Source organism: Rhinolophus ferrumequinum, chromosome 18 (genome assembly GCF_004115265.2).
Source record: "Rhinolophus ferrumequinum isolate MPI-CBG mRhiFer1 chromosome 18, mRhiFer1_v1.p, whole genome shotgun sequence".
Taxonomy (NCBI): Eukaryota; Metazoa; Chordata; class Mammalia; order Chiroptera; family Rhinolophidae; genus Rhinolophus; species Rhinolophus ferrumequinum.
In genome coordinates this window covers 37,635,114-37,661,807 of record NC_046301.1, presented here as the reverse complement: position 1 = coordinate 37,661,807, position 26,694 = coordinate 37,635,114, and the positions used below count along the sequence as shown (strand labels likewise).

General features: G+C 32.3%; 2 protein-coding genes across 4 annotated transcripts in view; one reads left to right on the top strand and one right to left on the bottom strand.

Annotated features, from left to right (window-relative positions):
- Positions 1 to 26,694, bottom strand: part of SPOCK3 (SPARC (osteonectin), cwcv and kazal like domains proteoglycan 3) — a 335,252-nt gene that overhangs the window by 28,975 nt on the left and 279,583 nt on the right. For all 3 annotated transcript variants that reach the window (XM_033135313.1, XM_033135311.1, XM_033135314.1), the window contains one exon: positions 1,842 to 1,961. In XM_033135313.1, the coding sequence (XP_032991204.1) occupies positions 1,842 to 1,961 (120 nt within the window). The remainder of the gene's footprint in view (positions 1 to 1,841; positions 1,962 to 26,694) is intronic.
- LOC117038373 (nucleophosmin-like) lies at positions 4,103 to 5,339 on the top strand. The gene is given in 2 exon segments (XM_033135315.1): positions 4,103 to 4,836; positions 4,838 to 5,339. Coding segments are annotated over 2 exon segments (894 nt in total). The 5' UTR covers positions 4,103 to 4,131; the 3' UTR covers positions 5,027 to 5,339.

The following is a 26,694-nucleotide window of genomic DNA, read 5'->3' as shown; positions in this document are numbered from 1 at the left end:
ATAGAAAGGAAGTGGGGAGGATACTTTGGAGTGTTACTTCACAAATTCAATATAACAGAGTGAGGAGAGGGCTGGCTCACTTAGAGAGTGCACAGATCTGAGGAGCTGAGGGAGTCAGACATTTCTCTTCTAGGGATTTGTGATATCTGTTTGGATAGATAACTTTATTGTGGAAATGTACCCCTCATTGCCTTTGATCCCTTCAAGCAGTATAAATAATCCTGTACCTACTTTCTTATTTACTCTCCAAAAACATTCAATTCCCCAGGAACTTCTTGTAATTAACTCACTATATCAAGACTGTCTAATTTCTTGATAGCAACAGAAATAACAATTATGAATGTGTACAATTAACCAGGCATTGTGCTGAGTGTTGTATAAGCTCTCCTTTTATCCATCTCCAAATATGAGAAGGATCATTAGTCTGAACTCAAGTTCAAAGGAGAAATTTGAGAACAAGCAATAAAAATATTCAAGTACAACAGGACAGGTATAGATACGAATTGAAAACAAAATCAATATGTCAAAGTCTGGAACACAACTTTTATTCCACCCTAGATATGTTTGTTTCATGAATAAAAGAGCAAATAGACTTTATTGTTTCTGCTACGTAAGATAAGACATCTTACTTACTCTCAAAGCCATCAAGAAATTTAACACCTGCCAAAAATTTAATCGATACGTTCCAAAGACAAACCGGAGAAACACTCCTTTAGGGGAGGGAAAATACTATAGTTTCTTTCTGAATTTCACAAGACAAAAGATATGTACATAGTTATCACACATACGAAGATAATGATCATGTCTATCGGTGAGAGCTTAATTAAGAACGATTACATTTTTTAAGAACGTAAGTAAGATTCATAAACACAAAAGGTTGAAACTGTAGCAAATTCTTTGATGAGAAGAAAACAAATAAGGCACATTAGGAAATACAGATTATGGACGACTGCACCATTTTATGAATGATTTTGTTTGAAACTAATATGTAAGGATTGCAAGTGAGAGTGGATGGCTCATGTCATAATGAGCAAAGAAGGGCACTTAGGAGTTTGTCAGTGATAAGATGCTTCCATGATTCCTGCCCTACCTTCTCTTCTATTTTAGGGCAAATGCTTTTATGTTTGAAAACTCCCTAAAATTAAGCTCATGTTTCAGTCTTTCTTTTACATGCATTAAATATGTAATAAATGTTTTCACGTAAATGGAAACATATAAAATGAAAAGTTCATAACAATGGCCCTATTTTAATTTCAATTTCCTATTTCAGAAGAATTAAAAAGAAATTTAGGGGGCTTATACAGATGATGAAAGACTCATACAAGATTCATATGGCTCCTATTATGTCTTCTTTCTTTTATTAATGTGATTTGCAATGTGTCATTGAAAATATCCTTTTAGTCTAATGTCACAATTGAGTCAAATTAGAAATGTCTGCAAAGCAATCATGAAAAGGCTAATCTGGGTGACAGAGGGGGTGCTAATTGTGTTCTCTAGAAATCTAAATACTCCAAAATTCTTACCTTTATTTCTTGTGTTCTATTTTTTACCATTTCTATCAAAACGCTGAAAAAAAAAATATTATTACTCTTTCAATTCAACTGGAAACTAAATGCTGCCTCTGAGGGATATTCCTTTTTCTACCAATGGGGGTTATTACAAATGCTTTATTTCCTTGGAAAATATTATGGGTATGCTTGGACATAATGACTATGTTCTGATTTTCGTTCAGCATCTAAGTGAAGGATAAATGTTGAAATATGTGGTTTGATCTAAGTGATTCATTGGAAATAAAATCCCACATCAAAGACAATGGCACAAATCAAATTTAGAAATCTTACTGCTTCTCTCAGGCCTCAGTAACGTTTTTGTCTTCTTGTTTTGACTTCCACTTTCATGAAGGGCCTTGAACCAATCCCGCAGTCTGTTTGCCACCTCTCTGAACTCCAGGTCACTACATGCTAAAAACAAAGAAAAATGACACCAATCTTGAATAATAACTTAGCATAAGGTCAATGCTACTTCTCAAATTATTCCAATAACTGAAAGATGACCAGGACTAAAAGAAACAAACGTGATACAATTACTAATTGTGTTTCAGCTTTTCAAAAACAAAAAAATAAATATGTGTTTCAAACACAACAAGATGTGATATAACATTTTATTTAATAAAGGAATATTATTATAGAATTCTTCTTCCACTCTTCACTAGAATATAACAGGGATTGAGGTTCTCATTGTTAACATCACATAAATTGAGTCAAATACTTAAGTGCTGAACACTGTGTCACAGTAAGGTGGTGGATCATCTGGGAAAATAATGGGTTGAATATCCAAAAATGAATACTTATATGTTTTTATTAGCCGTACTTAGTATGTTACAATTGATAAATTTGCATCAGCATATTCTCTCTCTATACACACACACACACACACACACACACACACACAAACACATATAAATTATCAACTTTAAATATATGCTGTTTATATTTGGCTCCATCTTACATTTACTTTTTAAGCACAGAAAAGGAGGAGCTATCTCATTTGACATTAGGAGAAATAGCACAATATTTTTAAAAAAATGATATCACGTACTTTTATAAAAATAAGGTGTTAGAAAACTTTCACATATGAAACTTAAAATAATTCCTCTGTATTGATAAATAACAATACATTGTTATTTATCAACAATTATAGTTTTTAAAATAGCCCATATAATAAAGAGTTGCAGAGTATACATCACATATAATTTCTAATTAACTTTACTGGGGTGACATTGGTTAATAAAATTACATTTTAAGTGTACAATTCTATAATACATTATTTATATATTTCATTGCATTCTCACCACCCATATTTGTGTATGTATGTATGAGACTAATGCTAGAATATGGTATTTCAAATTCAGTAATTTGTCACCATATTAGTTTGAAAAAATTAGTTTGAAAAAATAAGAAATACTTAATACATTATTTAGAGGATATTGTTACTGTAGGCTTAACTCCTCTGCAAGGAGCAAATGTGCAATTTCCCGGACTGACAACTGCTCTTTAATAGTACTCTGCTTGTCCATTTTCTTAAAAATAGTACTTTACATAATATTTTCATTACATTATAGTTGATATATACTATACACATTTTAACAATAGGTGTTATATCTAACCTAACATGTATAACATAACAAATATAGTATAATATAATATAATACCATTTCCTAGTATTAAAGGGATAGCCTTCCCGATTAATAGGACCCTCCCAGTAACTACTAAGGTGGTTGACTCATACTAGTAAATTACTGAGACATTTCAGAACACTGGAGGCAAAAAAAAAAAAAAAAAAACAACAACAAAAACGAAAAAATCTGCAAGCTGCCATGTGGGGGAGTAATAAAAATTGTCCCATACAAAGAATAATGAATCAGAATATCTTCAGATTTTTCTTTTTCTTTCTTTTTTTTTTAAGGTTTTCAATGTTTATTTAATTACGTGCCTGCAGTTTGTTGTTGTTTTTTTTTTAAATTAAAGTTTACTGGGGTGGCAATTGTTAGTAAAGTTACATAGATTTCAGGTGTACAATTCTGTGTTACATCATCTATAAAACACATCATGTGTTCACCACTCAGAGTCTGTTCTCCTTCCATCACCATATATTTGATCTCACCCTCATCTATGACCCACTCCCTGCTTACCCTCTGGTAACCATTAAACTATTGTCTGAGTCTATGAGTTTTTGTTCTTTATTTGCTTGTCCTGTTCCTTTGTTGTTTTCAGTTTTATATCCCACATATCAGTGAAATCAAACATTCAAAGAGTATCTAATACCTGTCCTACTCAAACTCTTCCAAAAAACTGAAGAAGAGACAATACTCCCTAACTCATTTTATGAGGCCAACAATACCCTGATATCAAAATCTGGTAAGGATAACACAAAAAAAGAAAATTACAGACCAATATCTCTGATGAATACAGTGGCAAAAATCCTAAACGTAATATCAGCAAATCAAATACAACAATGCATTAAAAAGATTATAGTCCCTGGTGCGATTCTGTCTTGCTCGTCTATGCTGCCGAGCAGTAGTCGTTTATCTCCGTACGTCTTCTCTCCTACCTAAGTGCGTGCCACCACCCCATGGAAGATTCGATGGACATGGACATGAGCCCCCTGAGGCCCCAGAACTATCTTTTCGGTTGTGAATTAAAGGCCGACAAAGATTATCACTTTAAAGTGGATAATGATGAAAATGAGCACCAATTATCTTTAAGAACGGACAGTTTAGGGGCTGGTGCAAAGGATGAATTGCACATTTTTGAAGCAGAGGCAATGAATTATGAAGGCAGTCCAATTAAAGTAACACTGGCAACTTTGAAAATGTCTGTACAGCCAATGGTTTCCCTTGGGGGCTTTGAAATAACACCACCTGTGGTCTTAAGGTTGAAGTGTGGTTCAGGGCCTGTGCATATTAGTGGACAACACTTAGTAGCTGTAGAGGAAGATGCAGAGTCAGATGATGACGAGGAGGAGGATGTGAAACTCCTAAGTATATCTGGAAAGCGCTCTGCCCCTGGAAGTGGTAGCAAGTTTCCACAGAAAAAAGTAAAACTTTCTGCTGATGAAGATGATGACGATGACGAGGATGATGATGAAGACGATGAAGTTGATGATGACGAAGTGGATGATGAGTTTGATGATGAGGAAGCTGAAGAAAAAGCTCCTATAAAGAAATCTGTTCGAGATACTCCAGCCAAAAATGCACAAAAATCAAACCAGAATGGAAAAGACTCAAAACCATCAACACCAAGATCAAAAGGTTAAGAATCCTTCAAAAAACAGGAAAAAAACTCCTAAAACACCGAAAGGGCCTAGTTCTGTAGAAGACATTAAAGCAAAAATGCAAGCAAGTATAGAAAAAAGTGGTTCTCTTCCCAAAGTGGAAGCCAAGTTCATCAATTATGTGAAGAATTGCTTCCGGATGACTGACCAGGAGGCTATTCAAGATCTCTGGCAGTGGAGGAAGTCTCTTTAAGAAAATAGTTTAAACAGTTTGTTAAAATTTTCCGTCTTATTTCATTTCTGTAACAATTGCTATCTGGCTGTCCTTTTTATAATGCAGAGTGAGAACTTGTCCTACCGTGTCTGATAAACGTTGTCCAGGTTCCATTGCCAAGAATGTGTTGTCCAAAATGCCTGTTTAGTTTTTAAAGATGGAACTCCACCCTTTGCTTGGTTTTAAGTATGTATGGAATGTTATGATAGGACATAGTAGTAGTGGTGGTCAGACAAATGGAAATGGTGGCGAGACAAAACTATACATGTGAAATAAACTCAGTATTTTAATAAAGTAAAAAAAAAATGATTATACATCACGACCAAGTAGGGTTCATTTCAGGGGTGTAAGGATGGTTCAACATACACAAATAGATCAATGTGGTACACCACATAAACAAAATAAAGGACAAAAATTATATGATTATATCAATTGCTGCAGAAAAAGCGTTTGACAAGATACAGCATCCATTTATGATTAAAACACTTAATAAAATAGGCATAGAAGGAAAATACCTGAACATAATAAAGGCCATATATGATAAACCCTCAGCTAATATCATAATTAACAGTGAAAAACTAAAGCCCTTCAACTCTACATTCAGGAACAAGACAGAGCTGTCCCCTCCCACCACTGCTTTTCAACATAGTATTGGAAGTCCTAGCCAGAGCAATAAGGCAGGAGTAAGGAATAAAAAGGCATTTGCATTGGGAATGAAGAAGTTAAATTGTCACTTTTTGCAGATGACATGATGCTGTATACAGATAACCCAAGACTCCACCAAAAGGCTATCAGACTTTTCAATAGCAACATTGATAGGAAGAAAGTAATTAAAAATTGCTTTGTATTTTAAACTGAGAATCTTATATCCAGAAAAACATCATGTGGGAAAGTAAGCTAAAGAGATTTTTAAATATACAAGACCTAAAAAACTTACCTCTTCAGGAAGCCACTGGAGGATGTGATTCACCAGAGAGAGCCAAGAAAGAACATGGCTGAGGCACAGAAAATAAAGGTTTAAGAGAGAAGCAAAAGAAATTTCTAAGAAGATGGTAAAGAGGAATCTTAGAATACCACCTTGTGTGTCAAGTGGAGAGGCAGATAACAGTAGGTTAAAAAATACTTGGTCAAAGACAGTGCAATGTACAGAATTCACTGTAAAGCAATGAACTATAGTGAAAGTAAAAGAAAACAAAACTTTTACTGATAAGATCCACAATGGCTGAGATTGAGTGATAAGTCAAAAAATTTGTATGCTCCTAACATGAATATTTACACTCTCACCTGGTATCTCTGTGTACTCAATACCTAGGCAAAAGAGTCTTCTGATCAGTAAACTGCGGTGCAGAAGAAAACAAAATCTCACTTGAAAAAGAGGAATTCTTCTACACATTTATATATGCATTTTGTATCTCTTGAAGAATATATATATTCTGATAACACTAATTATCTCCAGTTAGGGGAACTGGATGAATGAAGCAAAGTGGTGTGAAGGAGTTTTATTTTAACAGTTATGTCGTGTTTTTTTTCTTTTGGATTTTGTGCCATATACCTGTATTAATATTCAAAAATAAATTTAAATTTAAAATGTCTTTAAAAAACATTACACTGCATATAACCCTGGATGAAGAAATTCTGTTTCTTCAAAATTATCATACAGGTATACAGTACCCATATACAAACTCATTTAAATTGTGCAATACTATTTATTTAGCACTTTCATAACATCAAGTGTGTTAACAATAACTGTCCATCAGCAGTGGCCTGGTAAGATTAATCAGGTACAGGCATCCATGAAGCACTATGAGTCATAGTTAAGAAGCTCATTGTGTACTGATATGGAGCTAGAACCAAAACATAGTTTTTGCTTAAAAAAAGCAAAAAACAAAAAAACCCCACAATGAGCAGAAAAGTGTTTAGTATACATCCAAATGTATAAAAAGGGAGGAAAAATGTGTTGGTTTATATATGCTTAAAATATCTTTGGAAATACACATTGAAGAGATTGAAAGATTATCACCTTTGCAAAGGAAATTGAGTAGGGAGAATAAGGATTGGAGAGATACTTCAATATATATACATTTATACTTTTAAAAATTAAAGCATGTTAATATATTTCCTATTTTAAACAAATTAATATTTAAAAATAATTTTAGATCTCTATTTCCTATATCCTTCTTATGTTTTTTCCCCTAAAATATACCCAGCACAAAGCAAAGTACTATGCAATAAAATATCTGCTCGAAAAATTATAAAAAGTTTGTTGAACAAATTGACACAACTTTTGTCTTGTGTTAGTAAATTTTAGTGATGGTTATGTATATCTAATAAAATACTTGTAAATTTGTATGATTTTTTAGATTAACTAATTTATATTTAAATAGCATTTAAAAAAATTTACCCAAATATGAGACATTATATGCCTTTTTTATGTGCCACACATATCTTAGCTTCAGTTTTGATATAACATTATTCATGTACTGAATGGAATACGTTAGGAATTAAGAATCCTGCCATAATACTGATAATAAAATAGCAGCTAACACTGCATACTAATTGTTATAATTTCTTTACAGACAACATTATCTTAACCCTTATAAAAACTTTATAAAGTCTATGCTAGTATTGCTAATATTCCTAACCCTTGCCTAAGGGTTAGGAAAATGATGCATTAAGAGCTACAGAATTGCTACTATGGAAAACAGTATGGAGGTTCCTCAAAAAATTAAGAATAGAATTACCATATGACCCAGAAATCCCTCTCTTGGGCATATACCCCCAAAAAATCTGAAAACTTTTACCCATAAAGATATATGTATTCTGATGTTCACTGCAGCATTATTTACGGTGGCCAAGACATGGAAACAACCAAGTGTCCTTCTGTAGATGATTGGATAAAGAAGATGTGGTGTATATACACAATGGAATACTATTCTGCCATGAGAAAAGATGAAATACTGCCATTCGTGGCAACAAGGATGGATCCTGAGATTATTATTCTAAGTGAAATAAATCAGACAGAAAAAGTTGAGAACCATATGACTTCACTGACATGAGGATTATTAAACTGACAGCAACACAGGAACAAGTCAAATAAAGAAACAAAATTTCATAGACACAGACAATAGCTTAGTGGTTACCAGAGTTACCCTGGTAAAGGGGGTCAAATATACTGTGATAGAAGGAGAACTGACTCTGGTTGGTGAGCACACATGTGATATATAAATGATGTAGTAGAGAACTGTACACTTGAAACCTATGTAATTTTATGAACCATTGTCACCACAATAAATTTAATTTAAAAAAAAAAGAAAAAACAGCTATAGAATTTGCCACTTGACAAGTGGCAGAGCCAAATTCTAAATCCAAAAAGATAGAATACAGAGTCCGAGATCTTAATTTTTATAACAAACCACCTTAGCAGTCCGAACAGCAACAAAGTAACATGCTGCCGCTTAGAACAAACAAGTCAGGCATTGCTTCACTCAAAGCTTATAAATTTCCATTTCAGTAAGTTATTACTATAGTGATATGAAATGATCGTCATTGCAGAGATGTATGATTTTAGCAAAACTCATTTTTAGGAGATAATAACACAAAAACAATATAAATATATCTTCTTGACTTTAAAAGAACCGTGTATGTTCAAGCCCAATTTTTAAGCTACAGTATATGCTGCTAAACATTCCAAAGCAGTAACAGGGACCCATGATGGAAACTACTTAATAAGAGTCACCTTTCCTTGTTTTTCTTTTCTTTTTTTTAAAAGAGGTTAAAATGGTGCCATTTTTTTTTGTTGTTTATAAATTATGAGTCAAACTTTCCTTGTCACACACACAAAATAAAATACCTAGCTTATACAATATTGAAATATAGCATTATTTATGGGATGACATTTCTATTTCACTTGCTACCAAATGCTTTGTTACAGATATGTTCCAACTGCAATATGACCGGTCAGATCTCACCCTCTCAAGTGTCTGATAGTCATCAGTGATTTACTACTGTTCTTTTCTAGATGAAGTCAATTAACGTCTATTCTTCATACTTTCCAACATGGCTATTTTTTCTAGAAATAATACCCTGCATTTATACAGAATGAAATGCTATTAATGAGGTTTCACATTTGATTTTAATATCAAGGCTGAAGATTAGGTAAAATCTTTTATAGTTCTTTTATAGTTATGAAAACTAGGACACTGAATTTAAATGACTGCCCTAAATTTTATGGCCAGTAGTGAACTAGAACAGGACTTGGTACTTTTTGATTTAATTGTACCTGTAGTTAGGAATAAATAACATAATAATAAATCATAACAACATAATAAATATGATTTTACATTAAATTTGAAGAAAAGACAAGTTTCAAGCCAAGGTTCTTCAACTGTGTCAAATTATTAATTAGAGCGTGGTGTTAGTGTAAAGTAAATGAAGAAAAGGGAACAGGTCTTGGAAATTTAAAAGGTTACATGTGTAGTTATATTTATATACAAATACACACACATGCTCACATATTTGATAAGACAAAACGTACAATAGAATGGGTGTGGATAATGCCAGAGAAATTTCTAGAATCTAATACAAAAACAATAGAAGGAGCCTAGAGTGGAAGAACATAAAAGAAAAGATAGGAGACATGGAGGATCAGTCTAAGAAGTCCAATATCTGACTTATAGAAGTTAGTAAGAGAGAAAGAAGAATTTAAAATGAATGAAATTATTTTAAAATACAGAAAGTAATTCTTGTAACAGCAAAAGAGAAAAGTTTTCAGAAATAGAAAACACTGAGATCTTAGTTGAATGAATGAAACATAAAGATATACACATATCAAAGCATATTTAAAATTTTCAAATATAAAATATACAAAGATTATAAGAGCTTTCAGGAAGAAGATAAAAATAAACAAACTATCAAACTAACTAACTAAATAAATAAATAAAAGATCACTACTAAAGGCAAAGAGTCAGCTTGGTCTCTCAATAATTATTACCAATAATGGATTAGAGAAGCATATGAAGCAAGCATTCAAAATAATAAGGAAAATTAATTTTAATCTAGTGACCCATATCTATTCAGTTATCAATCAAATAGGGCAGAATAAAGTCATTTTTAGGTTTGTGAGAAAGACTTTTCCATTCCTTGCCTCCATGAGAATGAGCTGCAACAAAATGAGAGGGGAAATAAAAAACAAACAAGACACAAACATACATACACACACACACACACACACACACAAAGACATGGAATTTACTAAAAAGAAATTCCACTCAAGAAAACCTGAGAAGCACAGTACTAAAACTACCTGTGTAGTGTATCTGAAGATGGAGCAAGCACATGGACAGCTCAGGGAGTGACAAATCTGAATGATGGGGACAGTGTGATTTAATAGAATAGTCTCTGATTGACAACGTGTAAAAACTTAACATAGTCAGGTGGGATATGAAATGGTAGATGCATTTAAAAATGATGTTAGCAATATTCTTCATTGACACAGAAAGAAATGCATTTGTACAGATATTAGTATAGCATAAATTCTCACTCTTCAGTAAACAATATTTACATCATCATGATGTTGTAAACATTCTTGATCTACAAATTGACTCACTTTATAAAGAATTCACAGAAGACTTAACAATGGTTATAGAGTATAATTTAAGTGTTACGTATTACTTTTGGCAATGAATGGTCCAACTATAGTCACTAGATATAGGGAAGTGGGAATAAAGACATGTGAAACATGGCCATTTTACAAAAAGAGAAGGCAAGAGATGTCTACAGAACTGGAAAAAGATGGCTGTTTTTTCGATTTTATTATTTTTTTTTTTGGTACAGTTTGAGGTTGATAAATAGATATTCATAAACGAGCTCATCACCAGAAGTGAAAAATCAGTAGGGCTTAAAAATGATCAGCTCTGTGACCTAGCGCTGGGGATGAGGAGATCTGGGGCAGGAGACTGTTGATTTTCATTATACTCTTTCATACCTTTTGACTTTTTAACCTCTCTATTGAAAATTTGTTGTAGAGGGTCACTGCCTACCTTGCACTATCTCTCTCTCCATTGAAATTTCTGGGCAATACTAAATGTTCATTGTGGGGATAAGAGCTGAGGGAGGACAACTGACATTTATTGATCATATTCATTAAATCAAACATTGAGGTATTAGCTTCCTTTATAACACTTATCAGTGTAGAGAATTTGTTACCTCATTTCAAATCAGAGTTATTTGGTGGCAAATCTGGTACTCCCAATTCAGAACAATTTCTATTATGCTAAACTTGCATCTTTTCCCTACTATTAAATAATGTAAGATATCAGTGGCAGGTCTACAAAAGGATACTGTGTATTCACATTCTTGACATTGCTATGAGAGGATCATATGTAGTAAGAATTGACGGAGAGATTTGGGGAACATCAGAGTGCCTTCTAGAAGCCCAAGACATTGTAGTTTCAGAGGCCCCAACCTGAAGCATACATTAAAAATAATATTTTAGGTATCACATCTTTGAAGACATTTTTTATAGTTTTGAAAGCTAATTTTCTTTAGCCAGCAATGAACTCCTTTAATTTAAAATTGGCAATGATTTATCTGAAAGCATTGGGCAAAGTAGGTATTCTTGCCAAATCAGAAACTTTAAACCGCACTGTATTTCAATTGTATAATGAAACTTCCTGAAATTTAATTGTTATAAACATAAATTTTTAAAATTAATGAAGTTGACATATTTTATAACTATTAAATTTAGCACTTACTAGTTTTAGTTATTCACTTCTCTTTTCATTTTGTATTTTAGGGACGATAAATGTTTCCTCAAGTCTCAAACACTTTCACAGACTCTTATATCTTACCCAAATTTGTTGAAATGCTCCTGATATGCTTATACTGTAATAAACTTAAATGTAATTATTAAAATTATCATTTATTAAAGAAAGAATGTATATCACTATGAGTTGTTCATTGAATCAATGATCTGTAATAAGAAGCTCAGACTTAAATATATCTTATAGGCAGAGAGGATGCTTTGGGAAGGTTTAAATTGGTGATGGTGTCCACACTGTAATTGTGCACTAACTTTGAAAGAACGTTATACGTTCTGCTCCAATATGTAGTAGGTTTAGCAAACTGGTTACTATCTATAGGCTTGATTCAGAAGGTTTTAAACAACATTTCTCAAATCATCATTCATTCTTGCTAAATGTTAGAAAGTAGTTGTATAATGTACTCAAACGTATTTGGGTGTGTTTACCTCATGAGCTTTTGGTAAAAAAGAGACTTTTTTAGAAGTCTCTGTTTTCTATGAAGTGAAGAAATGAAACATCACCACACCTCAGTCCTGGTAAATAAAATATTTGCCACAACCCCTTCCAATAATTTAAAGCATAGAGATTCTGACAGTCTCCTTGATGGCACTAGATTGAAGCGTGAATGTGATACAATGAAAATCCTGAAGAAAACAACTACTCTAAAGGTAAAAGGGCTCATGTTTGCCTTGATATAAATAGTTTCTTTCAAGATCAAGTCTATTACGAAAAGTCCAAGCAACTTGTCACTCCACATCAACTACTGTACACACATTACACAGGCCACGATATTCCAGAGACATAAAAACAACAACGCAAGAGAAAAGGCTCCCAAGAGCACAGTCCTTAGTTTAGGTTAAAGAGAAGTAGGGAGAGTTTTCTTCTTATTGCACTTAACTCTTAATTATTTAGATATGGAAAAACCATCTGTTCTTGAACCATACCTATTCCTTATACCTCGCTGTGCCAAAACATTAAAGAGGTGATTAGTAAATATCTGATGAATAAATGGGGCAGATCACATTTCTGAATGACTTTAGCACAAAACTTTGTGTAAAAAGCTTTATTTGATATCTCTTTTTTCAATCCACTGTCAAAGTTGGCTTCTAATATGCAAATAACAATATAAAATTGCATAATCTTTCAGCTTTTTTGTGTGTGTCTGACTTTTAGCTTATCATGCTTTCTAAGAATCCCATCTTCTCTTTCTAGGCTCTAATTGTTCATATTGTTTCATGCTATAATTTGAAAAATCATTTATGAACAATTAGTAGTTAGAGAATTTAAACTCTAGTTCACATTACATGCTGATGATAAGTATTTACTTCTTTCTTATAAAGATATTTTTACAATAGTATTAAAAATTCTTGTTTTTCTGATTACATTCTGTAAATATATACATATTATAATGTATATTATCAAGAATAAACATAAAGCAATATATTTAACACTACTACTAACGGGTAACCACAGTTAAAATATTTTACTTTGCATATCTATTAGATTAGATTTTTACATAGTTTTGAACATGTCAAACAATTTTTAATATTATTCCTTGGTATTACATTATAAAATAATAGTTTTCTCAGGTTGTTAAAATATCCGACAATAAAGTGTATGGTAGAAGCAAAACTTCTACCATTATATCAACATATAACTTATTAAAATTCCCTCAATGAATACTATATATAAAGAATATATTTTCAATTTGTGTGCATATAAGAAGAACTAAGGGAAACCTTTCTTCAAGAAACTAGAAAAAAAAAAAAAAGAAATCATTGATATCTCTCCTTATTTCCTTTAGAAATTTTAGAAATGGAGTTACTGGGTCACAGAATATAAAAATTTAAAAGCTCTTGGTACGTAAAGATAACTTGTTTCTGTAAAACACAAACTTTTAACATTACAAAATATTTTAAACATATTTAAAATATGCATTGTTTTATATATAATTTATTTATATTTTTATTATTGAGAAGTTAAGTAGTATAGTAGTGATTTAATCAAACTTAATAAAGGTTAAAAAAAGTTCTCCAGTATAAAAATGGCATGAATTACATATTTACTTAGGACAATCTAGCGTAAAATGCATACAGTATGTGTAGTCCACAGAATAATCACCATCAGACAGTGAAAAAAGATCCCTGAATGCTTCCCACGAGTATGTTCATGAGGCTTCAAAGTAAATGACAGTTTCTACATTCCTTTCAATTGTGAATGAGGTTTTTAACATGGAACCTAGTCAGAAAGTTATTCCCAAGACAAAATGTAAAAATATTTTCAACACTGCCTTGAGGGAGATACATGAAATACAAAGAACACATACATTAGAGAAAATGTAAACTAGAAAAAACAAGAACATTTCCTGGCTAATAAGTAAATAATGCTGGACATTTTCCAGGTCTTTTTGAGAGTGTTTTCTTCTCTAAGAATCAGTAGTTCAAGGCTATATGAGACAATTTGTAAGCAGAGACTGAAAGTTAGAGAAAGACAGAAGGGACAAGAACATCCTGGACTCAGAAAAAGACCAGGATGTCTTTGACATTTTGAAAAAAAAACAAAAAAGGACGATGCCTGATCAAAGACACTCTTAGAAGCTTTGCCTGGTAAATGAAGAGGAACTGGAAATCCAGAGCAGAACATATACGTGAATTCAATGCATGTACTCACACACAATTGCCTGACTACAGGTAACTGTCATTCCAGAGAAAAGCTGAGCAATTTTATACTATGTCTTTCTTGAAAATCTCAGTTAAAAATTCCTCCAGTATTTGTCACAGAGACAGAGAAGGATGTGGGTATATCTTATTATACTATAGCAGTCAGGTCTTTGCTGCATGTAGTACAGACTCAGGTACAAAAAGTACCTGATTTGCCTTCCAAATCCTCTCTGACAAACAAGCACAGAAGCACACATACGAGTACATTTTAGAGAATGATTCCTTATCAAAGATTATTTCAGTCTGAGTGTGCTGTGAGTTAAAGTCATATTTAAAATTTTTAACAGATAAACTATGGAAGTGAAACCATGCGTCTTCAACATTGCTATAAATCATACAATTTTATTAAACCATGGGCTACAATTTCTATAGCCATTCAAAGTATTGATGTTCACAAGTGTATGCAAAACTTTTTGATTTATAAATCATTTGTTTTTAGGGGACCAGCCTCGGGATGGAGGTGCTTTACTCTGAGAGGCATTTTGTTCAGACAGTAGAGAGCAGGCATTGAATAGGTGAGTCTCCAATCAGGCGTCTGGACAGTAGTAATACATGATTCATTACCTGCTGTCAGTCAGTGACATTTTGGGTTATAAAAAGGTCTCTGTGAAAAGCAAGAGCAACTAGGGACGGGATCAAGTGACACAGTAGCATTCTAGGCAAACATCTTAAAGATGACAGACTTTGTTAAAATATTTAATATCCTACAAAACATACATAAATCTATTTCTGTCGTTAGGCAAAGGGAAGGATAAATAGCAGGTTGTGTCAATACTTTTTACACGAAAGCCTTTGAATTAGTGTTTTTGAGACTTCAAGTACCTGATGATCTTTTCTACTAATGGAATATGACACTAAAGCTTTAACTTACCTATGACATTTAATAATATAACCAAAAAGGCTATTATTATTCTGTGCTGACGTTTTTAATTTATATTTCTGGAAAGAGTGATGAGATATGTTTATCTCACTCATCTGAATGTATAAACATTTGTTCCTAGTCTTTTATTAAATGTAGATTACCTATAGAGTTAATCAGAGGAAAAAACCTTCACTAACTTTGATAGCTACACTCTATTAAGTAGGGAGCCGAAAACCATGAAGTACTTTATGAAATGGAAAGGTGGAGGATTTCACTGGCAGCTTGGATGAGGGGCTTTCAGATTGCTCTCATTGGTGAGGGTGGAGTGCAATACTGCACTGTGACCTTCTGTTGAGTTTGAGGATGGCACTGGACCATCTGATCACAAGAAAATGCTAATGAAGTATATTAGTTTTCTAGGGTTGCTATAGCATAATACTATAGACTGGGTGGCTTAAACAATAGAAATTTATTTTCTCACAGTTCTGGTGGATAGGTTCCAAGATCAAGGTGTCAGCAGGGTTATTCTTTCTTAGGCCTCTCTCCCTGGCTTGTGATTCACACTACCTTCTAGTTGTGCCCTCACGTGGTTGTCCCTCAGTTGGTAGTGAGGGTGTCCCAATCTTCTCTTCTTATAAGGACATCAATCATGCATGCCAAGGGACCACCAATACGACCTTATTTTACCTTAATTGGCTCTTTAGAGGCCCTATCTCCAAATATAATCACATTTTGAGGTACCAGGGGTTACGACTTCATATTCATGAAGTTTGAGGGGCACCATTCAGACAATAACGGTAGGCATGTATTGCGCTTATGGCACATTACCACAGTGTCACAGAATGCAATTCAAATCACTATTGTGCATGTTAAAAAGCTAGCTCTTCACCTCAAATATATGTTGTCAGGAATTTTCAAAATCTTTATATATTTCTGCATTTCAAACATTAAATATCCTTGACCATGCCACTCATAATTGTATATCGAAGAAAGTGATAAAAAACAGAACATTCATTTGTTTTCAAGTTGGTTTCTAGTCACTGCCAGCACTGATTAAACAGTCAATTTTACCGCAGCATTTTCCACAACATGCCTCACAGATCACAATTCTGTGAAGTGTTACATTTTGTTTTAAGAAGGGTTCCAGTGAAGACTAATAAAATCGAGCTGAACAAATATTAAACAGATTTATTTTCAGCATAATTGATTGAGAATTTTAATATGTGTTTCAACTAATATACACCTCTAAAAATGATTCAATATATAGCATTATCAAGTCTTTATTTATGTATTTATTTTTGTTACCACAGAACCATATTTTCCTCTGGGCAATAATGTTCTATGGATCTATCTACAGATACACATACACACACACACACACTCACACATTCACTCATTTGACAAAAGGGACATAGAACTACATTTATATCTTTTTCATGGATGCCTAATCTTTTACATAGCGCAATTACATTGATAATAAATAGGACTTCAAAAATTATTGACTGGATGGATGGATAGAGGGGTAAATCAATGGAAACTATAGTGCAAATCTTACTATTTTCTTTGAGAGTCTTCTTTTGTAGGTCTGGTAAATTTTGGATATCCAGGAAATATATCTGACAATACATATATCTTGCAAACGTAGCATTGTATTCTGTAAGTTTTCTTTCTTACTTCATGGTAATTTTATGATTACATATATATCTACAAACAGTAAAAATAATAGTCTTATCTCTTTTGACAAATGAGGTAAAGTAGTACAGAGCCATTCAGATTATTATTGTATCTTACAGACTGACAGAATAATCTTTAATGGCAAAAGGAAGACATTAAAGATCATAGAAGGTTAGACAGTAATCAAAAAAATGCATATTTAATCAGATGAATTCCATTCAGAAACCTGCCAAGAACTGCTTTCACTCTTGCATACTATTAATAGAAGGCATACTTGCCATTACAATCAATTCTAGTAGGCATTAAGAGAATTACTGTAGGGTAAAAATGAAGTCATAAGCACAAAGGTTGGTACATTTGGTAATCATCTGAAATAATAAAAACTGACTGCCCTTTGTAAGAGCAACGTATTTAAGTTTGAAACAAGTGCAAGAATTTTAAGTCCATGAAACAATACAAGTACATGTTTCCAAAAATCCCCTACAATAAATACTATTTAAATAGTGTAACCAATTTTATTCCACCTATAGTAAAAGATATAATTTAATATGCATTAGAATATAATAGTTGTTTGTAGAAACATAATAAAATGTTAATAAATTTATACCCCCTACATTGAATTCAAAAGTGATTGAGAGATGTAGTGTTATTTACAAATAATGTTAATGAAAAAAATAGTTAAATTATGCAGTATTGTTAACCTATAGGTATATTTTTAATTACTACTTTACTACTATGTAAATATTATGTACATAAACAATACAGAAACAATTAAATGCATATCAAATTTTAATTTGAATCTACAAATTAGAAAACATCCTTATATTAGTGTCTTAAAGTCTTCATAAGGCTCCAGTTTTTATTCTGATCTCAATAATAAATAATTTAAGTCTTTTGTCTATCAGCAAGATGTAATGCTACATGTTTTATAGCTTCTATTTTGCAGTTTGCCGTTGTGAATAATTTTGTTTTAGCAAGGTCATCTCCTTGGAGATTGTTTATTTCTTAGGCAATTTACCTACAAGCAAGAGGAGTTGCCACCAGATGGGGGATGATGCTTCTATTTTGCATATAAATGATCTAAGGTATACAATAGTGAAGTTAAAAGGCTATTCACATGACTTTTCATGAAAATATTTCTTATAAATGAAATGTTATTTTAAAAATCTTAAGCACTAGTGTTCCCAAATGTATCAAATATGTGAATATGTTATATTGGATATTTAAAAAATATTAAAATTTTTAGAAATATTAATTATTTGGATTAGTAGTGTTTCTAATTATAATGGATTTGTTTAAAGTATACATTACAATGATCAAGGTTGACATATTTGCAGCACTAATTTAAGAAAGATTTCATTGTAATATCTACATCAGATAAAATAAATAATGAGAATCCAGCCAAAGACTGTGTACAGAACCCATCATCTGTACTTAATTGTTGAGTGCTTCAATCATAAGTAACCTGTTTAGGTGACATCAATGGCCTGGCAATGGAAGCCAGTCACAAAACGCTCAATGGGCTGCATCACTAGCTATGGGGCAAGTGATTATGTATAAAAACTGAAAGGAAACCACAACTAATGGATTCTTGAGGTAAGATGGATGATACCCTCTCATCTTCATTGCTTGAGTTTCTTGCATGTTCCAAGTACATAGTGACTGTAGCAGAAGTCATGCCTGGAGTTATAACATAAATATTTTCACTTTAAATGTAGGAAGATATTCCAACTGAATGATCTCGAAGGATTTTGGTGATATGTTCTATTTTTAGAAATAATGTTTGTATTTACAGGTATTTTTATTTGTATTAGTTCAATTAAAATATTCAAAATATATCAATAGTATGATATTGAAATGAATTTTTAAAATTTTGAGTTATGCTCCCATTGGATCATAATTCTTCAGTGAAACAATTTACAATTTTTATTAAAAAATATTAAAGCCTTTATATTTTCAAAATTTATACATATATACCCATACACAAATACATTTATAGTAATACAATTATATTTTCTTTAATTTCATTTTTCATATGCTTTCATTAAAAGTATTACCGGTTTGAGAAGATGTGGGAATGGAATGTAGTATACTTAAAATTCATAAATATGAGCATTTTGGTTTCTTCTTTCTTTAATAAAACATAATGAATTTTCTATTCTAGTGATTCTATTTCATGAGATAATTAATATAAATACTATAGTTATCAAACCAGGAAAACACAGCTGCTTATTCTCACTGCTTCAGACTAATGTTCCATACACACATTCTGTCCGTGATTAATGTATTATAAACCTTCAGATGATTTATATTAAATTACATTTTCATAAAGTAAATCTGATCTCAATGTCTCTTCACAACTGGTAAGACCGCTAATAGTGTACGGGACAAAGGCAACATGACTGTATAGGCAGAATAAGCAATATATACTCAGGGAAGGTTTAGAAAGCGTCTGTAGCATATCCATACATAAAATATCATAGTTACCTGAGATTCTAATCTGAAGATGGAAATAGAACAGCCAGCAAATGGAAGATGCAACGAAAAGGTAGGCACTGAGGGATGTGTATGAAATGACATTAATGCTCTGCTTACTTCAAATTGAAGAATAATAACTCTGAAAATTAATATTACATAGCAATTAGAAGTTTATGCTCAAATAGTCATTCTTTGAAATAATAATTCATTCAAGTGAGGAACTATGGGTAGACAGCATATTCAAAAATATGATTGGGATAAATGAGAGTAATATATGTCATTATATGTATTACCTTATTTATGTATCATATATTTTATTGTATGATATTATGCATATATAATTAGAATAGTATAAAATATAATTATATGTTAATTATATTTTGAGGAAAATAAAATATTTATATATTTTTGATTGCACACATATGTATCGATGCAACAATGGTTGTTAGGAAATGTATGGAAAAACTACATTTTAAAGGCTTCATAGATAGTTTTGTTTTTCCCCTTCAGAACTCCTAAAATATAGCTGATGCAGAGGACATACTTCCTGTAGTTAGGGATTTCTTTTGCTATATTGTCAGATCATCACTAAACAGATAATATGCCTAATAGGGGAAAAACAGACCTATGACTACAGAGCTGTTCAATCCCCAAAAAACAATTGAAAAAACTTAATGTATCATGATACTGGCTATAGTGTACATACTGACTTTATTAGTAATGAGAAACTGTGCATTTGGTATGGTTACAAAATTCTCAATATATTATCTAGTCTTCCATGAAATATTTACATATGTAGAATATGACCTAATAAATGCATATTCCCATTTTTAAGTTTCTAACACAAGTTAAACCTTATGATTGGCCTTCAATATAATTATCTCATCTAATTAACCATGAGACACATTATCCCCATTTTAAGAATTAGGAAACTGAGGTTCAGCGTATTTATATAGTTAACCCACATCCACAATTAAATTCCATAACTATGTATCCAATCCAGTTATCTGATGCTTTACAAGTCATGTTCTTCTTCCTATTGTGCCGCAGCATCTCTACAACTGTAGAAGATTAAAAAATGCCTTGCATAATCTGGTAGGAACTATTTAATAATTCCTTTATTAAGATAAAGTAATTATCTAGAAAATGAACTTAAGTAATTTCTGCTTTAATTGCAGCTCATAATGTTCTTTGTGGTAGTGAAAATAATTCATTCCAAAATCAATTTAATGTCATTTTCATATAAATAGCTCATATTTTTCTATAAATTACAGTATCCTTAAATCTTTTCTAGCTTTAAAATATGTCTTGCCTTTGTTCATAAATGTGATTTCAACTGTGTATGTGTATGCAATTTTTAATGTGTGTTTTTCCTCTAGGCTGTCTCAAATTTCTTTATATATCCTGGGTAATTGGCACTATAAACTTCATTATTCATTCTGTTAATTCATGCCAAAATGATTCTTATGTGTGTGTACATTTTGGCCCTGCAGATTTTTAATTAATTTCTTTGCCATCAAGTAGCATTTTTATAAAGCATCCTGTATGCTTTGTAAGGCTGCAATTTTCCAGTCTGCCAAATGTGTTATTATTTTTCTCTCTCTCTCTCTGAGAGGGCAGACTTCCTCTGGAGCCACATAATATCACTGTGTTGAATGGAAAGGAAATGATATACAAATCAAATACTTTATGTTAAGATGAATGCATAACTAATTTTAAATCACAGAAAGTCGATGTGGTCTGACAAGATGTTAAAAAAGCACATAATCCTTATTCCTTTCCCCAATCCAAACCTGGAGAAATCATCAAAGAAATATATTTGGTTGAAAATGATTAAGAAAAACTTTATTCAAGATCTTGTAGAAGACAGAAGATCTCTGTGTTGTAAGCAGAAAACTTTAGCTCAGAGGACTGGGTTCCAGTGTTAGCACACAGGTCTGATGCCCTTTTACCTCAATAGGGCACTGGGTGAATCATTTCCTATCCTTTCATCACCTTAGGACAGAAGGACAGTGTTAAGAACTGTTAAGGGTCTGGATTTTAACCTACTTACACAGTAGCCTGGTATAGTTTTATGGATATGCAGAAGAGCTAGACTCTGGGCCAACACCAAAGGCCAGTTTATTACACAGCCATAGCAGTAGCCAGAGCATAATCATTTCTTGCTTTTCCCCCAAGCCCTGATTCACACAGGGCAATGGGACAAAAACTCCGTGACACCACAGGGCAGGTGATGCCTGTCTATGCAGTGTGTTGCGTTACAGGAGAGGGATTCTGACCTGAGGAAACATGCATCTTTTATACTGGGCCATAAGCATGACCTACTTTTTGCCAGGATGGGGACATTAACTCCTATCTTTCAAGATATAAGCAAACCTCCCTTTGCTCTGAAGGGACACATGCTCTCCCTCTCTGAAGGCTGTCGACCCTCCGTCTATCCTTGAAAAGGCAGCCTAAAACAAAGCCAGTCACTGCCTCTGCTCCCGAGATGTTAGAAATGTGAGGAACCCCTGCAGAATTGTACCTTGACTGGTAACAGCAGAAGTTCAGGACATGTGGTAATATCAGAGTGGAAACAGTCTACCATGCGTGAAAAGCAGATTATAATTAATATAAATACATCGTCCACTCCTAGTCATCCCTTGTCAACATCTCCCCATCCACAATGAGGTTGGAGCCATTAAATCTGGAAAGAGGAGCTTCAAGAAATATTAAAAATTAAGGACTACAAAAAATACCCACAAGAAAAGCAGGCAATTCATATCAAAGGTAAATCAGAGTATCAATATTAATATCAAACAAAATGAAATACAACAATAAAAACAGCTTAAAGGAAAGATAGGAATTTTAAGAGGAGTAGATTAAGAAAATAGAACAATAATTAACAAATACACACATAGCAACAGAATCCTAAAATTAAAAAAAAAGGTTATTTAGTGAATTAGTACATGTAATGTGTCTGGTCTTGTTATAATCTCTTTACAATTTTTGACTCTTAATAATTTCACCAATTCTATAATGTAGGTGACTATTATTATCTTCATTTAAAAAAATATGAAATCAAAGTACAAGGAGTTATGTAGTCTGTGCAAGACTACACAGTTAATAAGTACTTCTGCCAGTAACTGCTTTGAAAACTGACGAGGTCAAACTTTTGAAATCTTTCGGTAAAGAACGTATAATTATAAATGTGTTCAACAAGTGTTAGCTTTTATTGTATAATACAATACCTGCTTTATGTAGTATAACCAATGCCTCAAAATAATAACTAGCACTACAGTGAAGATACTGAGATGGGAGGTATAAAATAATTGTATTTCTGGAAAGAAAACAACTTCATGATTTTCTCTTAAAAGAATTAGATTTAACATATTTTTTTGATTTATGTAGAATATTATTTTGGTTATAAGTTACTGGTTGTACTGCTGTTTTATATAATGTAAACTTGAATCATTATATTAACTTGAATATATATTAAATTCTTCTTTCCCTCTTTCTTGTTACCAATTAAAATAGACACATACTTCACTTATCACACCTAATGTTAAAAGCTGCTGTTAAAAACTGCACCTAAAACTTATACTTCCTTTAAAACCTCTTCTGTGAACACATAGTCTTATATTCATACTAAAATTAAATTTAGAACATGCCAGCTTAGTTTCTTATTGTAACTACAGACAGGACTCTTAAAAAGGTTTTCAATCAATGGAATTTAAAATAGAACCTTGTGAATTTCCTATTTTTATAACTGAAAGAGAACTATAAATTAAAATTATTTAACCAGGACATGAGTTCCTTTTCAAAAGTCTCTAGGACTTATTATATTTTTAGAAATAAAAGTCCATTTCTTGGCATTGTATACTTAATTGTGAATTTCCCATTGACTCTTAACACACCATGGTAATATTAGTACTTGGGGGGGGGGGGAAAGAAAGAAAAGCCAAACCCTTGTTTATAGTAACACTAATTTAAAATTATGTCTATTAAGGACAAAATAATGTCAATAAATGCAAAAAAATCACTTGACAAAATAAAAAATCCAATATATATATATATATATATATTCATTCATGATAAAATCTCTCAACAAACTAAGAATAAGAGGGAACTTCATCCTGATAACAGACATCTACAAAAATCCTACAATTAAAACCATAACTGAAGGTGAAAGTCTGAATGCTTTCCGCTAAGATAAGGAACAATGAATGTAAAGATTGCCGCTTTAAGCATTTCCAGTTAACATTGAGCAATTGTAGCCAGAGAAATGAGGCAAGAAAAAGAAAGAAAATGTATCAGAACCGGAAAGAGACAAGGTAAGCTATCTTTATTTGCAGAAAACAAAATCATGTATATAGAAAACCCTAAGAAATACACGCACACACACATGCACACACACCTAGAACTAACAAAAGAGTTGGCAAAGTCATAAGGATACAAGATCAATCTGTGAAAATTCATTATAATTCTATATTACTAGCAATGAACAATCCAAAATGTAATAAGGAAACAATTCCAATTATAACAGTATTAAAACGAATGAAATCTTTACAAATAAATTTAACAAAACAACTACACACTGAAATTACGAAATATTGCTAAAAGAAATTAAAGTTTAAATAAATTGAGAGATATTCTATGTCATGGATTGGAAGACATTATAAAGATAGCAATTATCTCCAAATTTATGTACAAATCTCATGAAATACCTATCAAAATCCCAGCAGGCCCTTTTCTCAGAAACAGGCAAGCTGACTCTTGTGCAAATTTATATGCAAATACAAAGGACCTAGAATGGCCAAAACAATGTCTAAAGAAAACTATGTTGGAGGCCTTACATTAATTGATTTCAAAGTTTACTACGAAGCTACAGTAATCAAAATTGTACTGGTATGAAAATAGACACTTTAGATCAATGGTTCCAAATTAAGAGTCCAGATATAAACTCATATATTTATGGTCATATAAACTCATATATTTGAGGTCAATACATTTTTGACAAAGATACCAAGTTTCTTACCTAAATTTAAGAACTAATGCTATAAAGCTCTTCAAAAACAGAAAGAAAAACTAAATAGGAGTAAATCTCTGTGATCTTGGGTTAGGTGATAACTTCTTAGCTACAGAAAGAAAAGCACTAGCAGTAAAAGAAACAATGAAAAGTTAAATCTTAAAAAGTTAAAATCTGTTGGACTTCAAAAGATACCATCAAGAATTTGAAAAGATAGTCACAAACTGAGAGGAAATGTTTGCAAGCTATATATCTTACAAAGGACTGGTAACCAGAACATATAAAGAAAGCTTACAACTCAATAATAGGATGACAAATAATCCAACCTAGACACATAAACCACCTCCCCAAGCTGGTACTCCTCAGAAGTTCCCTTGCCCCTCTCCTCTTCTAGATGGAGGCCATTGGGCCTTAAACCCTTTTAACAGTCACATGCTCTAAGGGATTTGCCCTCTCACGCAACTCTGTCCAAGTACCGCCCCATAACATTTGTTTGTAACTGCCTCTCATGGTCCTACATTTTTCCATGATCAGCCTAAAATCCCTCGATCTGTCTACAATAGCTGAAGTAGATGTATCCCCATTTATAACTAAAGAAACAGAGTCCTTAAACATTAACTGAGTTGCTGAAGTAAACTCTGAATGGCTGCCAGGTCAACAGCTGTTTTCTCTTTCTTCCATACTTGCAGAGGCTGGATCTAATTCCAAAGTTTACCTTCTCTCTCCAATATGGTAATATCTGACAGGTCTCAGTTAATTTGTTGTGACATGCTTCTAAATGAGCATGTGGCCCTGTTCTGACCAAAGACACATGATAGGTCTCCTAGGGAGTTTATGTGATGGGTTTACTTGCCAAAAAAGGAAAATACAATAAAATATAAACAAGGAAAAAGCAGGCCTTTTGTTCTACTAGGCATTGCTGTTTCTTCCCATTGTGTGTGGAACTATGGTGTGTTTATAGTTTGTTGTACTAAAGATGCAGAAGTAGAAAGATGGACCTTTATTGACAATGTTTACTGAATTCAACAATTCAGAAGCACCTACCTCTATATATATCATGGGAGATCATAAATACCATTATTTTATATGTAGTTTGATTGGACATTTAATATCCTTGTAGGGGAAATTACCCGCATTGATACAGCTTCCTAAAGATGCATTGCCAATGGGAATCAAAGCATTTAAACCTAATCGATGAAGAAGAAAACACCAAATTAGGAACATTAGTCTCCCTATGAGAATGTAATCAGATTTAATTAGATCGAACTATGGAATAATCATTCAGCCTTGGAATGTCATTTATTCGGACACTGTAATTTGCCTTATATATTATTTGCTTATAAGAAAGCTAAGGTTTTTGAATATATATGACCTGTGGAAATAAAAATGGTCAGTATTATCTGACTAAAAAAGTACCTAAGCAAATAATCCATTTAATAAAAGTCTCAAGGAATATTAAATTTGACTTTGCCCTATCTTAGCATGGCTTCCAGTATTTTTCTGTTAGGTTTTCTGACATACAAAGTGAAGATATTGGTATTCTATTATTGTTAAATTTGTTAAATACAAATCATGTCTTTATTTATCTTTAATATAATAACTTATCAAAAATAATTTTTCACAACTTGCAAAAAGTGACCTGTTTCCCTATAAGAAAAGTCTATGAAACAGATATTTTTACTGAGCTATATTTTGTACTTTATTTATATGCAATCAATTATAAGATGCACATATTTTCTCATGCAAATGTTTCAAAAATCGGCTAGTGAGGTGTTTCAAAAAGTAAAATGAGTAACTTCTTAGTATCATAAAAAAATAATGGTATAGCATTTGTGCATCTTTGATTCAATGAAATATGATAATATGTTGAACTGTCAAGTCAAAATTATAATTCATTTATTCATTCATTCATGCAAATAACAGGAAAGAACAATTATTATGCTCCCATTATTTTGTCTTTGAATGAAATTTTTGTGCAGAACTCTCTTAATATATATTGAAGATAACTTCAAGCAATGGACTAATAGGGTCAAAAGGTATGACCTCTTTTAGACTTAATAAATAACATGTTTTTTCTAGTTATATTTGAACCTGGATTATATGGG